At 39.8% G+C, this 14,682-nt stretch overlaps 1 protein-coding gene across 1 annotated transcript; it reads right to left on the bottom strand.

Moving 5' to 3' along the window:
* Positions 1-3,523: 3,523 nt before the first annotated feature.
* Positions 3,524-14,387, bottom strand: LOC119744671 (vesicular, overexpressed in cancer, prosurvival protein 1-like). Its single transcript, XM_038220736.1, has 5 exons — positions 14,208-14,387; positions 13,054-13,091; positions 7,485-7,577; positions 6,719-6,932; positions 3,524-6,085 (listed from the first exon to the last, which is right to left on the bottom strand). The coding sequence occupies exons 1-5, from the start codon at positions 14,265-14,267 to the stop codon at positions 5,801-5,803; spliced, it is 690 nt and encodes a 229-aa protein (XP_038076664.1). The 5' UTR covers positions 14,268-14,387; the 3' UTR covers positions 3,524-5,800.
* Between the last annotated feature and the right edge of the window lie 295 nt (positions 14,388-14,682).

Raw genomic sequence — 14,682 nt, 5'->3', positions numbered from 1 at the left:
CTAGTTTTAACTTTAACTTAAAACTAAGTTAAACTTGTGTGACTCTTTGAGTGAATGGTAAAAATAAAAACCAACAATCTACCTGTAGTAAACTCTGACCTTCTGAAAATATGAATAAAAATTTTTAAAAATTGAGAAGAAATGTCACCACAAGGAGAAATAGCAACCCTATTTCTTGCTGCATTATAGTCTCCACCAATGAAATCATTGTATCAGCTCATAAATATGCATGAGAAGAATGACTTGGTCTCAAATCGTCATGTACACTGCACTGGAGCTAGCTAAAATGGGCAAGACTCGATATTTGTCTGTTTTATATTTTTTTTTCGTTTTCTCTTTTTTTTCTTCAAAAAAGGGGCTTTAGTGTGCCTTGAACCTCACATTATGCCATAATTTACTTGCTTCAAACCTAGTACCGTACTTTTTACCATATCACTGGCTTTCTTGCCAATAAAAAGATTCACATCGGTTTAATATCATTAGGTTTATAAATAGATGACAAGTGAGCTTTACAAAAAAGTAGTTCATTCTGGTCATGCAAATCATTGTGTAAATTTGCATATAACTTGCATAAATTTGCATGTGAATTATGCACATCTGTGGATGTGATTTCTTTGTTATAATACCGTGTCAATTTTTCTACTCCCTATTTCTCTCCACAGTGTACAAAGTAACCTTTGTGTTTATGTAAATGAGTCTGTAATTTCCTGGGAGTATGCCATGGTTGCCATTGGCTATCTGCCTGGGCTATTGGGGGCGCTGTTGTGGATAACTGATAATTAAAAACAGACCATACTTGCTGTGTTTTTGTATCTTCATGGTTCAACACAGGTAAGACATACTTTTAGGAAGTGACAGACTTCTTGGGCTAATTTTATAGAGCTGTTGCGCCCCAACTTGACAATCGGTCCCAACTTCAGTTGGGACGATACCAACTTTTTCAAGCTTGGCCCATCCTGACAAAAAGTGTTCCAACTGGAACACAAGTTGGGACGGTGCCAGCCACAGTTGGGACCATGTTCAAGTTGGGACGTAACGGAGCTTTTGAGCAGCAGAAATGTGCTTTGAAGGGAACCAGTCAAAACACTGTACACTCTCTATAAACACACTTTTGCTGGTAACCTGTTTATTTGGCAGGTCTGTGACATTGGGTCCATACTGTAAGAATTTCTAATGTCAAAAAAAGAAACTTGCACATTGAAGACAAATTAAAATCCATGATACTGAATATCACGAAGCTTAAAGGATAGAAATTGTGGTTTGTAATAATAAGATGATGCCCTGCTTGTGAATGTGTTTTGATCCCACGGCAACTTTTAAGGCGCAACTAGGTACACACTGTGCACACTGGTTATGGGCAGTGGGCGCTTATTGGGTACACTCTGGGTATGTGCATGGGGTATTGAGTGCATTCTGGGTGTTGGGTACACAGCACACTGATACTAGGTATACACTGGGTATTGGGGATAAATGCTGGTTACTTTGTTCACACAGTCATGTTTTCCCATTACTCTCTCATTGTCTCCTTTTGTTCCTATAACACTTTCCCATAGACTAACCCTTACTCCATTTCCCGAGGACCGCACTCAACTAAAGACAAACTCCCGAGGACAACAAAGAATCTCGGGATGTATGTAATAGATAGATATAACATACACATTAAGAATGGGTACACATTAAAAACTGGGTGAACACTGGGTACTAGGTACACAATGGGCACTGCGCACTCAATGGATACTGGGAAAATAATGGGTACACACTGGGTGCACAATGGGTTGCCCACCATGTATTGAGTACCTACTGGGTACTCACTGGGGTTTTGGGGTACCCACTGGGTACTGGGTACACTTGACAACAAAGAATCTCGGGATGTTATGTAATAGATAGATATAACATACACAATAAGGGTACTTGGTACACATTAAAAACTGGGTGAACACTGGGTACTAGGTACACATTGGGCACTGGGCATTCACTGGATACTGGGAAAATAATGGGTACTCACTGGGTGCACAATGGGTACTCACTGGGTGCACAATGGGTACTCACTGGGTGCACAATGGGTTCTGGGTGCCCGCCATGTATTGAGTACCTACTGGGTACTCAATGGGCACTGGGTACACTTGAGGTATGCAAAGAGTATCTGGCTTAATGCTCCTATTAGATATTTGGAGGATATGCATTGCTTTTTCTTATGTAGATTACTTTCAATTTCTGAAATTGTTCTCACTTCAAATATAGCTCCCTCTTCAGTATTCACATATTAAGAGAACAACAGTTTTCAACCAGGTTAACACAAACTTAATGCACAAAACACAAATGTGACACATATTGACTTTGTATTATTAATATACAATACACCAAGTTTTATTTTGGAAAAAGACTTGCAAGAACAAATTATAATACAGATAAGAAGAGCTAATTACTTTTAATGATTTGTCAATAATGAACAAGCTGTGTTAGTCAATCCTCAAATTATTCTAAAAATCAATCCTAAAAACTGTCAAAAATATCAGTCATATGAAACACTCTTTCAAAGTCTAATCTCAGTTTGCAATTTTTTTGCAAACGTAGCTAAAAACCTCTGGGTAAAGAAAGACTGGACTTAACACAAATACATTGTGAATTGGTAAGTAATTTGAAGCAAAAGAATTGTGTAGTGACTTAATTTCCCTCCAATTCTGACTTATGCTAGAAGGCAAACTGAACCTGGCCCCAGAATTCAGGGCCAGACTCAGTCTGGGGTGTTGGAGTAATTAACACACCATGCACTGAATGAATCTGTGCCCAACACCGACCCAAGTTGGAATCTGAGCCCAAATCCAGTTTTAACTGTGCCATCCAGAGAATCACATAAAACCCTCCCGCTCTCAGTGACAACAAATTCTCACGTTGAATTTTTGACAAGTAAAAGTCTAAAATGTCAACATTTCATTAACTGTAGAGTACATGTACAACACAACCAATGCTGAACTTTCTATGCTACAATTAATTTGCATTGCTACAGATTGCATATAAAAACAAAAAAAGGCATCTTAATTGATATATGTTAATACTTTAAGCAGGAATATACCTACTGAACCACTCAGTATAAACATGAGCCAATCCTTATTAACTCCTTTCTAATATCAAGTCCATAGGTTGGTGGTTTTTATTTTGTTGCAAGATCCCACAAAATTCACCGAGCTAGAACCTTATGGTTCATCCTTGTATGTCACCCCCCTTATCCGCTCCGTTCACAAGTACCCCCTCACCGGCAAAGAAAGTACAGTTGGGGGTGACCGTCCCAACGCCATCTTGCCTGACTGCAATTTTGCCGCGACGTGCGGCCAGCAATAGCACTGCGTGTACATAGTACAACTGAATCCCCTGGTGTACGTGTGTCACACACGAGGAACGGTGCGCGTCAACCAGCAAAATGTCCCGCCCATGGGTCGTCGTTGCTAGGTAAAAGGGCGCCCTCTTTTGTTGGCGCACGGAGCCCATAAAAAAATTTTTAAAAAATTGTCAATCTGTACAACACTTGTGCCTGATATATACACATAGATACTTAAAATGCAATAATTACAGAGCAAAAATATCAAACATTTGAAGGAAAAACGTGACAATTATACTTTTTAAAATTTAAGTTTACTTGATTCGATTACAGAGTCATAGGCTGTGTCTGAGCTGATTTTGTTTCCTCAATGGCTTAAAGTGACAATTGCTTTACGTGACAATGGCATTGAGTGACATGCAATGACATCACGTGACAATGAAAGTGGCTTTAATTGACAGTATCACACTTATAACTGCCAAACTATATACCGAAAATATTCACTTAAAAACAATATGCACTGAATTATGCGAATGTTATCATTAAAAAAACCTTGGATTCACTGATGTGACAAAAACTACTAGTTTGAAGAAGAAAAAAACAGAGATCATTACACCTCAGATCTAAAATACAATCTAACCTAATATTCCTTTAATGAGAATTAAATATTTATCATTGAAAAAAAAAATGAGCCAGTACCTTTCATTCACTTAACGTGCAAACCCACCTAGAGACAATCTTTGTTAAGTACAATAATGTAGTAAATTGGTATTTTTTTACATGTTCACCCCCTTAATTCTGAAAATCGATTTTCACAATTTGTAGTAGGCTGTTTATAGTGACTTGTACATCAGACTTAAAGGAACCCTAACAACCCAAAAGCTAAAGGACTTTTTAAAACTTTGTTAAATTTTCAAGGGGTGTCAAGCCGCATGCAAAGTAATTAGCCTGCAGGTTCCTCAATCCTACAAAATCCATCATGCTCTAGGAACCCACTGGCACACTCTTTGTACCTACCAAGTTTCAAGAGGCATCAAGCCCCATGTAAAGTACTGGGCTGTATTGCTTCCTCAATCCTACAAAATCCTCCACTTTGCAGGAACCCACTGGCACACTCTTTGTACCTACCAAGTTTCAAGGTCCATCAAGCCCCATGTAATGCAACAGTAGCTGGGATCTACCTTCCTCAATCCTACAAAATCTGTCAAGTTCAATTCCATACCAAGAGTATAGTTCAATAACGTGGCCACTTTCATTTTTTTTTTTGCAATATAAGTTCACAAACCTCAATTTCCTGTAAGGATATAAATTTAGACAGATTACAATTTTTTTTTTAATCGGTATCAATTTACAAGTTTCAAAGTGAAAAAATATATATCTTAAAATGGTTACGTACACAAAAATTAACAGTACACACATAGGGAGATTATATGGGTTTGGTGATTAACAATAACGATTGCGTGTCTCTGAAACAGACTCTAAAAAAAATTCCATCTTAAAATTTTGACTTTTTGGGGGTGAGAACCAAGTCCGAAATGATTCTTGTACTCCAACACTCTAATAATGCACATACTCTCTACACCTTTTCGCCAAAAATATGTTCGGTGTTTTTGAAAGGAACCCCTGTTTTACCTCCAAATTTTCTTTCAGCATCTACAATTACTGAAATGTTAAAATGCTCCAAGTTATATTGTATATGAATTCACTGTTCTTTAAATGAAAAAAAATAAAAAGACAAATAAAAATGAAAAAGACAGTGCTGTATTCCATCACAAGTCGTGTCATAAGTTATTTACAAGTAAAATCACAAATCCAATCACCAGTTAGCTGGGATGAGCAATAACAAAGGAATGCGTTTGTCATAGTTCATTGATTAAATTGTAATGCTTACTTAGCGCTTTCCATCGTATCAACAATCTCAAAGTGCTTTACAATTATTCCCCCGTTCATCAGGCCACGAGACCACGCAGCAGCCGATATCACCTAAACTCAGTCCTCTACCCTCACAGGTACCCATTCATACTCCCGAGTGGAGAGAGGCAATTGTAGTTAAGTGTCTTGCCCAAGGGCACAAACACCATGTTCCTGGCAGGGTTCAAACCTACGTACCATTGTACGTGAGTCAAACAATGTACACAACCACTGGACCATGGCATTCTACATTGAAATAGCTCATGACTCGACTTGAAACTGAAATACTCACGATGAATTTGTGAGGACTTGTGATGAATTTGTGAGGACTTGTAATGACATGTGTTTCTTAGAGATTGTCTACAGCCAGTCGCTTGTAATGTATTGCTTTATGTGACATGGCCCTAACTTTGAGTGACATTTTGTTATTATTTTATTCTAATTATTGACAGTACAAAGTGTGGAGTTTATTCTTTCAAAAATTGTAGACTGTATATACTGCACTTACTCACTAGTTCGATATAAAAAAAAGGTGGAAACAAAAAAAAGGGGGAAAAAGTGCGGTTGTCAAACTCATGAGGCTGCTGGCGGGGCAGTCGCTTGTGTCGCATCACCAGCAGTCGCTGCCGCGTAGGGGGGAGGGGCCGGCGTGGGACTAACTTGGCCTTCCGGCTGAGGCATAGGCATTCCGCTCTGGTAGTAGGTCGTCTGCTGAGGGGGGTAGGCTGGGTTCGGGTAGGCGCCGTCCGGTGGATAGGCTGGGCCTGGCTGGGACGGGGGCACGGCTCCGTTCACGGGTACGGTCGGGGGTGGGTACACTGTCTCCGATTTGGGGTAGAGGTACGGTTTGGATACAGCCTGTAGGAAGAAAAAGACATGGGACAATCAAGCTCCTGAACTGAAAATATTGACTTAATCTAAACCCTTGTATAAACCCCAACCATCCCAACTCTATCAAAATCCATCCCCCATTTTGGTGCATTTTGAGGGACTTGGTCCAGAAGGCCTGGTGTTGACTAAATAATATTGATGGAATATGATGGACTTGGGTCTAATGGCCTGAAGCAGTGCTAGGGGTATCCGATTGATGTTGCCTAGCATCCTGTACTGCTATTGTGATAATAAGCCAAGTCCACGAATGTCAACCAGTGCGTCAGTGGTGGATTCCATTATGTCATGTACAGTTTTGTATGGGACGCACAGCGATTGATGGATTTTGATGGACTTGGTCCAGTTCTTAGTAAAAGACGCTAGGGAGTTGGGGTTAAGGGGCCCGTGAGACCAGAAATGTACAGTGAAAATAAAGGTACACGAGTAATTAAAATAATGGATTTGTATCTTGAAATGATGGAATAGAACACTGTCAACGTGGCTCATGGTGAGACCGATCTAAAGCTAGCCCCACATGGTTGGGACAATTACATGTAACTTGCACTGTCCCACTCCAAAATTAGTCCCCGGCCACAATCCCCCCCCCCCCCCTTCCCTTACCTCATTGTAAGACGGTGGGCCCTGGAAGGCCCCCTGGGGTATCGGCTGGGCTGGATAGACTCCTATGAGGCCCGGAGCCTGGGGCCTGGGTGGCGGGACCACGATGGGCTGGGTGCGGATCACGGTACTGTTCCTCTGGTTCAGGTAGGCCTGACGTCGACGGTAGAATCCGCAGCCGCCACAGCAGGTCATCAAGATGAAGAAAATGATAAACCTAAATGGGGGAAAAACAAAAACAATTATGTTGATTCAATCCTCTTATAATGTAGCAAATATTGCTTGAATCATAAATCTCGAGTTGGATCCGAGACCTTATTCCATGAAACCCGGTTCATGCTTCATGCGAAGCGAATCTGACGTCATGAAACATTCGCTGCGAAATTCGCCCGAGTTGAAATACATGTATGTTCAACTTATGTGAATTCGCAGCGCGAATACTTGCCATGACGTCACAAATTCGCGTTCGCTTTCGCGTTCGCTTTCGCGCCGAGTATGAACCGGGCTTAAAGCTGCAAGTTCAAAAGTTTACTCAGCTCAGAAAAAAAAGGTTACCAACCAAAAGGTCATGCAATGTATATTTGGCTTGTGGCTGGTACTCATTTTTGTTTCGCCAAACTACGAAATTTGCAAATCACTTTTGCCTTCTTTTTTTCTTCGACAGAACAAAGAAGTTGACAAACTGGGACCTTTAGATTAGATTTATTTAAGCAAAATTTTGTGTCTTCTTTGTCCCAAAAAATAACAAAATTAATAATTTATCACTCACCAGAAATACCAAATGTTCCAAAATCCCCCGTAGTAGAAGTCATTATAATTCTGACAACACTGGTTATCACAGCAATACTCATCCTCGTTGCAGCTGCAGTAAGATGAACCCAAAAAAAATGAAGAGACAATTAATAAAATTTAATGATAACTTTGGTAATAAAAATCTATGAAAGAAAAAATAGTTGCTTAGCAAAAACCGGTTACCAGCCAAAATGTCATGTGATGTGTATTACTTGTGACTGGCCCTCCGCTGATTTTTGCTTAGCACTTTAATCTGCTGAGGGATTTTTTTTTCCCTGCTTACAAGCTCCGTGAAATTGCATGTCTGTAGTATTTACAATGTATAGGACCTGGACTAGGTTCCAAGACGTTCTTAGCGGGGTAATTTACAATACCCATCCGGCCTTTGCACCGCGCAGCAGCATGCATGTCGCATAGACAGTGTTGTAGTCGAGACCATCACAAGACCAGCCACAAGTAACAATGACAAAGGAATGCCTTTGTTGCAGTTTTATTTGAACAGCTTGGGACTTGAATTGAGGCTGAAGGTCTTGGGTTGGTCTTGTGATGGTCTTGCAGGGTCTCGACTACAACACTGCACACAGAGGGCGTTCTGTTCCCATCCAGACAGCCTGGCCTTTGGTGAATCGCTGTACAGTCCAATAAGCTGTACGCGCTGAAACACTGCATCGCTATTCTTGGAACCGAGACTACTTGAAGGCCCATTGGGTTCAGCTGCTAAAGGAATTACGGCTGATCGCTCAAACGTGATTGTCATGTCCATTACTCAAGGCAGCAGTCCGCAAGGCGTGATAGGATCTTGATCTGTTTTTCATGTGCATGGCATTAGAACTCACTCCCGAAACGCATTAGTGGATTTGCGACAACACTTAGTCTAGATGCATGACATTAGCAATAGAACATACAAAATAAGAAAGTGTCTGTACCATAATTTGTACACATGGCGCCATCCTTTTTCATAGCTACATGATGTACACAATTGACCTATCATCGTTTGCGAGTTAGCCCTTAGACAATCCTATGAAATTTTGTACGTTAAGTTTTGTTTGTCTCAGATTTTGCGCATTTAGCGTCCATTTGTAAATCATGTAATTAGACAATATTTCACAAGTACTGCGTTGACACGATTCCCCTGCGATAGGTTAATTATGTAGCGAATTGTAGCTAAACATGTGTATATACTGTAACAAGTGATCTGTACAGCACAGTGTTTGAAATGCGTTCAAACGCAATGTTGACGCTCACACTATGGCTTAAAATCCATGTGTCCGTAATGCGTTAAGCGTAGTACGCACTGCGAGATACATAAAAATACGTAAACAACTAAACATCTGCTCTATGGACTACTGATTTTTCAAAGAAGGCTATTTCAGGCCTTGCTGGTTAACAGAACCTTTTTATCTTTAAAAGAAATTCCTGATACCAAATCTTTAAGTCCATTCATTCTCAGTTTCTGTTCAATGACAAAATATTTAATTCTTTGAATTGAGAACAGTTTTAGTAATACTGAAAGAAATATTGATACCAATATCTTACAGGCAAACTATTGTTTACGACAAGGAAGTGAACTAAATGAAGATCATGATCAGTTTCATTAAATCTCACTGCATGATGTGCTGTATTAAATTATATATATTTGGCGTGTTTCACGCTCACATGACAGATATGTTTCAGATATTGATTAAAGGTAATAAACACAAGTTACTTTTGCTGTAATTTTGGACGGATTAGGAGGTCGGTATTTTCTTGTAGCAAATTTTGTCACACTGACCCAGGTGACAATATTTGAAATATTTGGCAGTATTTGATAAAAAGTCAGTTGTTTTTTTTCCAACGATGGTCGGCCGACCATCGTTGGAAATTGATACAAAACTCCACTTTCCTTGAAAATGACAGCACAACAGGTGCCAGGATTTCACAGGATGCTTGAGACTATTATTCACTTACAGTCAAGTAAGGAATTTCATTATAATTTGGTAGTTTTGTGTTTTGATATTTGCAAATGTTGTATATTAGGCCTACTAAAGTCAAAAGAGTGAAGCACAGACTTTCACATTCAGTGTATTGTACTGCGAAGAGGTTATCCAATACCATGCAACCCGATATTGTGAAACTTCTACTTCCATTATAAATTGCAAGATTTGAACTTAATATGCTCATGGCGTGACTGGACAGGAAAACAAAACCCCAAAAAACAAAAATATATGGAAAGTACAATTAATGGCCACACTGTCATCTGAGTCAGATGAAGTAAACACAGCACATGTTTACTTGCATGTAGTTAAGATAACCCCCCCCCCAAAAAAAAAAAACACCTGCTGCAAGGCATTTGCTAGGACCCTGCTAAATCTAAAACTATCCACCACTCAAAATTACTTCGTGAATCCTTCTCAGTCCAACAGGATCCAACAAAATCAAAGTCTAAAGTTGGGTGCAAGCTCAGATCTACTAAATCCTACAAACTTTTTGTAGGATTTGATAGGATTCTGGATGAACCTATAATAATACCAATTTTTATACATGCACAGATTCGGGGTATGCATCGGAACCGGGTGCCTGAGTACCCGACCGCTGATGTCAGGAACCGGTTCCAGATTATGGGATCGGGGAACCGTAACTAACTTTACAAATTACTTAGAAACTTCTCAGACAATGAAAAAGAAAGGTTTTGAATGTCATTTGTGGGGAATTTCCAAAGTGCAAAGCAGGCTACATGGAAAACCAAAACAGATTCCACGTTCATGTGCATAGTAACGCGTGACAGATGACACTAGTGAAAGCTGCAGTTCACACCATAAAGCTGTAAAGCTTTTCAGACAACTTCTAGGATTTGAACTTTGGGGTTGGGTTTCTTTACCAGTTACCTGGGTACCTGTGTTTTAACTCAATAGGGTAAACGGGTTCTCAATAGGGTAAACGGGTTCTCAATAGGGTAAACGGGTTCCTGTACTACCCATAAGTGCACACCACTACAACAGAAAGTAACTCCATCATTTACTGTTGTACATAACGATAAATCATTATGTAACGCGAAGAGAAGATTATGGGTGTAGTCTAAATCAATGTTTGGTGTTCGCATTGATGTTATAAAACCTGTATGCAAACAAGTGGTTGTAACAAGTGTCAGGGGCCGCCTCAGAAGTTTGAGGGCTTGGAACCTGCCGGGTGGCAAGAATAATTACCAGATGTTCACAGTAATATTAATTAAGGGAATAAAGATGTGCCTGACTGCTTTTAAACAACTATATTTTAACTGGCTAGGAGCCGCGAATAATGTCTCTTGCCGAATATTTCCATGCATATTTTTTTTCGGTCAAAAAGTCAAAACAAGTCAAAAACCGACCAAATTCCAATCATTTGGTTCCACAATTCTGTAGAACACCCCTCTTGCATTTGCCACACGCACAAAGTGCTAAGAATCTCCTTGTACTGCACGATGTGGCGCAGAATGCAGCGGTGTTTTATCGGCAGTTTCAAACCACCCATGTGACGGGCTCTCGACCAATAGGAATGGGTCAACTGTCCCAGGTATTTATGAATGATAAATAATTACGTTTACTAGGAAAAAGCCTGTTCCACTGGGGGCGACGCGGTGTGTTCCCAAGTGAGAATAGGTCGTGGTCCCAATTAGGAATTGGTTATGTTTCCGATGGGGTAATCGATAAATGTTCCCAATTGAGAATCGGTTGTGTTCCAAAAACGGGGGAAATCTAAAACTGAACTTTCCCAGCTTATCAGATGTTCCCTAAAATATGCAAAGTATTCTTGTCGTGATGTGGGGGTGTATTGAACTTCTCTTGCCCAATTCACGGTATAAATACAACATATGGCGCTTCTGTTCACAGAGTCAGGTAAAGCTGTTTAACAGTCTTTGATCTGGTGTCTCGTGAACAGTATTTTACCAAAAAGGTCATGGAAAATAAAAGAAAATAGGAGTGCCCAACAGTCTATGCAGAATGCACTGATGCGTGTCTGTACTAAAAGGCACCCCCTGTTTACGATTTGACAGATTTGGAGGAAGTGAGTGAACAAAATCTGCAAGGTCATTTTTTATTCCACCAACCATGAAGGAGTTCAATTGTGTAACGATACGACATGTAAAGTTTGGGCTACATGTATTTTCAAACCAATACTGCCTTCAACTTTCTCCAAGAGCAAAGTTTATAGCAAAGCAAAAAAGTCTCGCTCGAAAAAAAAACCTGTCAATTTTTAACAATTCTCCCTAACATTATTTGTACTTCAAGTTACTTCCAGAACTGTAAGGTTTTTACTAACCTTACAGATAGGCCGATAAAAGTTGCTGTGGCACAATTTTTTTTTGAAACTCCAAACTCTCCTGTACCAAAATGTTTGGTCCCAGTAGTCACATGTATTGACCTATCGCTGTTGGCGAGTTAGCCACGCCCCTTAGACAACCCTATGGAACTTTCGTTGAGTTTTGTTTGTCTCGGATTTTGCGCGTTCCGCGTCCATTTGTAAATCATGTAATTGGACAATATTTCAACAGTTGCGTTCACGCAATTCTACCGCGATAGGTCAATTATCTTGACATGGCCTATGGGGTGGGTTCAAATCCCTGAAATGTCGTACAACATGGTGAAATTGATGAGAATTTCGCTCACACTGTATACCAAGATCACAGGAATCTCCACTCTGCCGTCTGTCATCAATGGCTGTCGACTGAGAATGCTTAAATTATCTTGACCAACCACAGCACGGCTTTCAAATTCAACCAACTTTTTTTCTTCCTCTCATGATGTCGAATGAAACCCGCGCTGTACTTGGTCAAGAGAATTAAAGTGCACTCAGTCGACAGCCAACAATGACAGATGACCGAGTGGAGACTCCTGTGATCTTGGTAAGGCCCAAAAAAATTAGGGTAGGGGCTGTCAGAATAGGGTAGGTAGGGAATCCGGAAGGAGAAATATATATATATTTGCAGGGGCCTAAGTGAAATTCTCGTCAATTTCACCCTTTCGTGAGACATTTTAGGGATTTGAACCCGCCCTATACGTACCTAGCCATGTCAAGATGTATGATAATGGGGCCAACAATTTCGTGACAGGAGAGTTAGAAATTGGAGTCAAACAGAAAAAATTACAATTTTCTATTCTACTATAGCAACTTTGATTGGTCTATTTGCAACTAGTGCAAGGTTTGTAAAAACCATACAGTTCTGGAGGAAGTTCAAGCATAAAATATTTGCTCAAAAACCATGGCATAAGTCACTTTCAGGACCCCTCCATGTTTTGAAGTAACAGCTGGAGAAGGCCACATTTAATTTTTCATTCCGATTCATGAAGGATTTAAGTTTTAAAGGGAAGGTCCGAGAACCATTTGATCGACTTCTGTAAAACAAACGATGCCGAAAAACAAAGATATCCTGAAAGTAATGAAAGGAATGCCCCCCCCCAAAAAAAAAAAGCAATAAGAACATAAATATTTTATAATTTATGACACTAATGTTTGAACAAAATTATTTTAAGAAATAAAAATTGCAACACAACGAGGTCGAGAGTCGAAGTGATGACTACGATTTTACTTACTATACATTGTCGGTGTTTGGGCAGAGCTCTCCATAAACCTAGTAGAAATGGCGAAAAAATAAAGAAATAGACCTTTTTTAATTTTATGGGGGAAAAAAGGACTTGTAACAAAACTTAGGCCATATCAGAAAAGGATTTGGAAATGTTTTCTAGTAGTACTACTAAATGAAGTTGTGCGACTTTGAAGTTTGATGAATACGTCATGGAAAAGAATGTTGCATCTTAACGCCACTTTTCAGGGAAGGTCAGTCCATGATCGGTCATCGCAAAAAAAGTCGCAAAGACATGAATCGAATCTGGGACTATCGAGAAACATTTCCGATAATGTTAGAAAATACATGCACTGAAAAGTGAAATTGTGAAAAATGCACTCAACTGTACAGTCCTTACCTTAGCCATAATTTAATAATGGCCATAGTCTTTGTCACAAGAAGTGGCATGGCATTTGGATACTACATATTTCCATGTCATGTTAAAAAAAACGAAGTGGCTATCGTTACGGCACTCGTTGTTTAGCGCCCTCTACGATTTTTTTTTGATACGCACGCAGGTATATAATTATTTGTTTCCCCACGTTTTATCGAGCAGTGCGCCAGCTCAGCCGATAGAGGGTAGGATTTTGCACCGCGAGGTTGCGGGTTCGAATTTCAGTTTTGCACTCGAATTTTTTTCCTTTTCTAACCTGAGGCTTTGGAGGATTTTTTTTAAAAGGGAAATAAAGTCCGAATTTCATAAAGTTCAAATTCACTTTTTTCCTTCTAATTTTATATTTTCTTGTCATGTTTTTTTTATAAAAGTTGCCAGGTTGCAGTCTACCGTAACGATAGAAAATGGGAAATGCGTTACGGCTGCCGTAACAATAGCCACTGCGTAAAAAAAAAAAATATGTACGTAACCCGCTGTCAAGTTTATCAGGTTTGTCAATCTCTGTGTTGTATTTCTGCTTTGTCACTAACCAAAAAAACATGACTAAACACCTACACACACACACTGTCAGTGTCATTGTCAAACGCCACTCTTGCGTAAACATGGGCAAAGCGCCGTGTAGGCCTACGTGTAATCATGGAGGAATGTAATAAGTCTACCTCAATGACGACACTAAAAATGGGGTAATTTTGCCTCTAACACGATTATCACACAATTTACATACTAACCTGTGTTATGAATACAAGGAGAAGAGTTACTAAGACACTCCTGGTACCGATCCTATCCATTCTAATATCCAAAACGTGAAAAATAGTTCGGTAAAAAAGATCACAGTTCGATCACAGACTGTGTACGGAATCCGTACGTACGTGCGTTCGCATGCAACGCTAGTGTGTACAATGACAATATGATAAAGAAAACATCACCTTTGCGCATGATCAGTGAGACCATCACCCTAGAAAGTGCACAATTATTGATGACGTTTGCAAACTTCTACTCACATTATGATGACGTTTCAACGACCCGGGTGAAACTAAAAATAGAAATGACGACATGTTCTAAAAAAAAAAAACGTGCACAGTGCGCACCTTCCGTATCCTGGAAATTCTGTGGCGAAAACCGCCACATTTCCCCATCACATGATACTGAGTGTTGGGGTGCGTGCTTGCAAAGGAAAGTGACACAATATTTGTGATGTGTCAT

Source organism: Patiria miniata, unplaced genomic scaffold (genome assembly GCF_015706575.1).
Source record: "Patiria miniata isolate m_02_andy unplaced genomic scaffold, ASM1570657v1 HiC_scaffold_7, whole genome shotgun sequence".
In the NCBI taxonomy this organism is placed as follows: domain Eukaryota; kingdom Metazoa; phylum Echinodermata; class Asteroidea; order Valvatida; family Asterinidae; genus Patiria; species Patiria miniata.
The sequence above is the reverse complement of the archived record's forward strand: the minus strand, read 5'-3'. Positions and strand labels throughout refer to the sequence as shown.

Bases quoted from the DNA above. Each gene is read 5' to 3' on its own strand.
- LOC119744671 (XM_038220736.1), bottom strand. From the start codon at position 14,267: ATGGATAGGATCGGTACCAGGAGTGTCTTAGTAACTCTTCTCCTTGTA. The intron at 7,578-13,053 runs GTAAGTAAAATC...ATCTTACTGCAG, and splicing joins CCAAACACCGACAATGTATA to CTGCAACGAGGATGAGTATT. The intron at 6,933-7,484 runs GTGAGTGATAAA...TCCCCCATTTAG, and splicing joins TGGAACATTTGGTATTTCTG to GTTTATCATTTTCTTCATCT.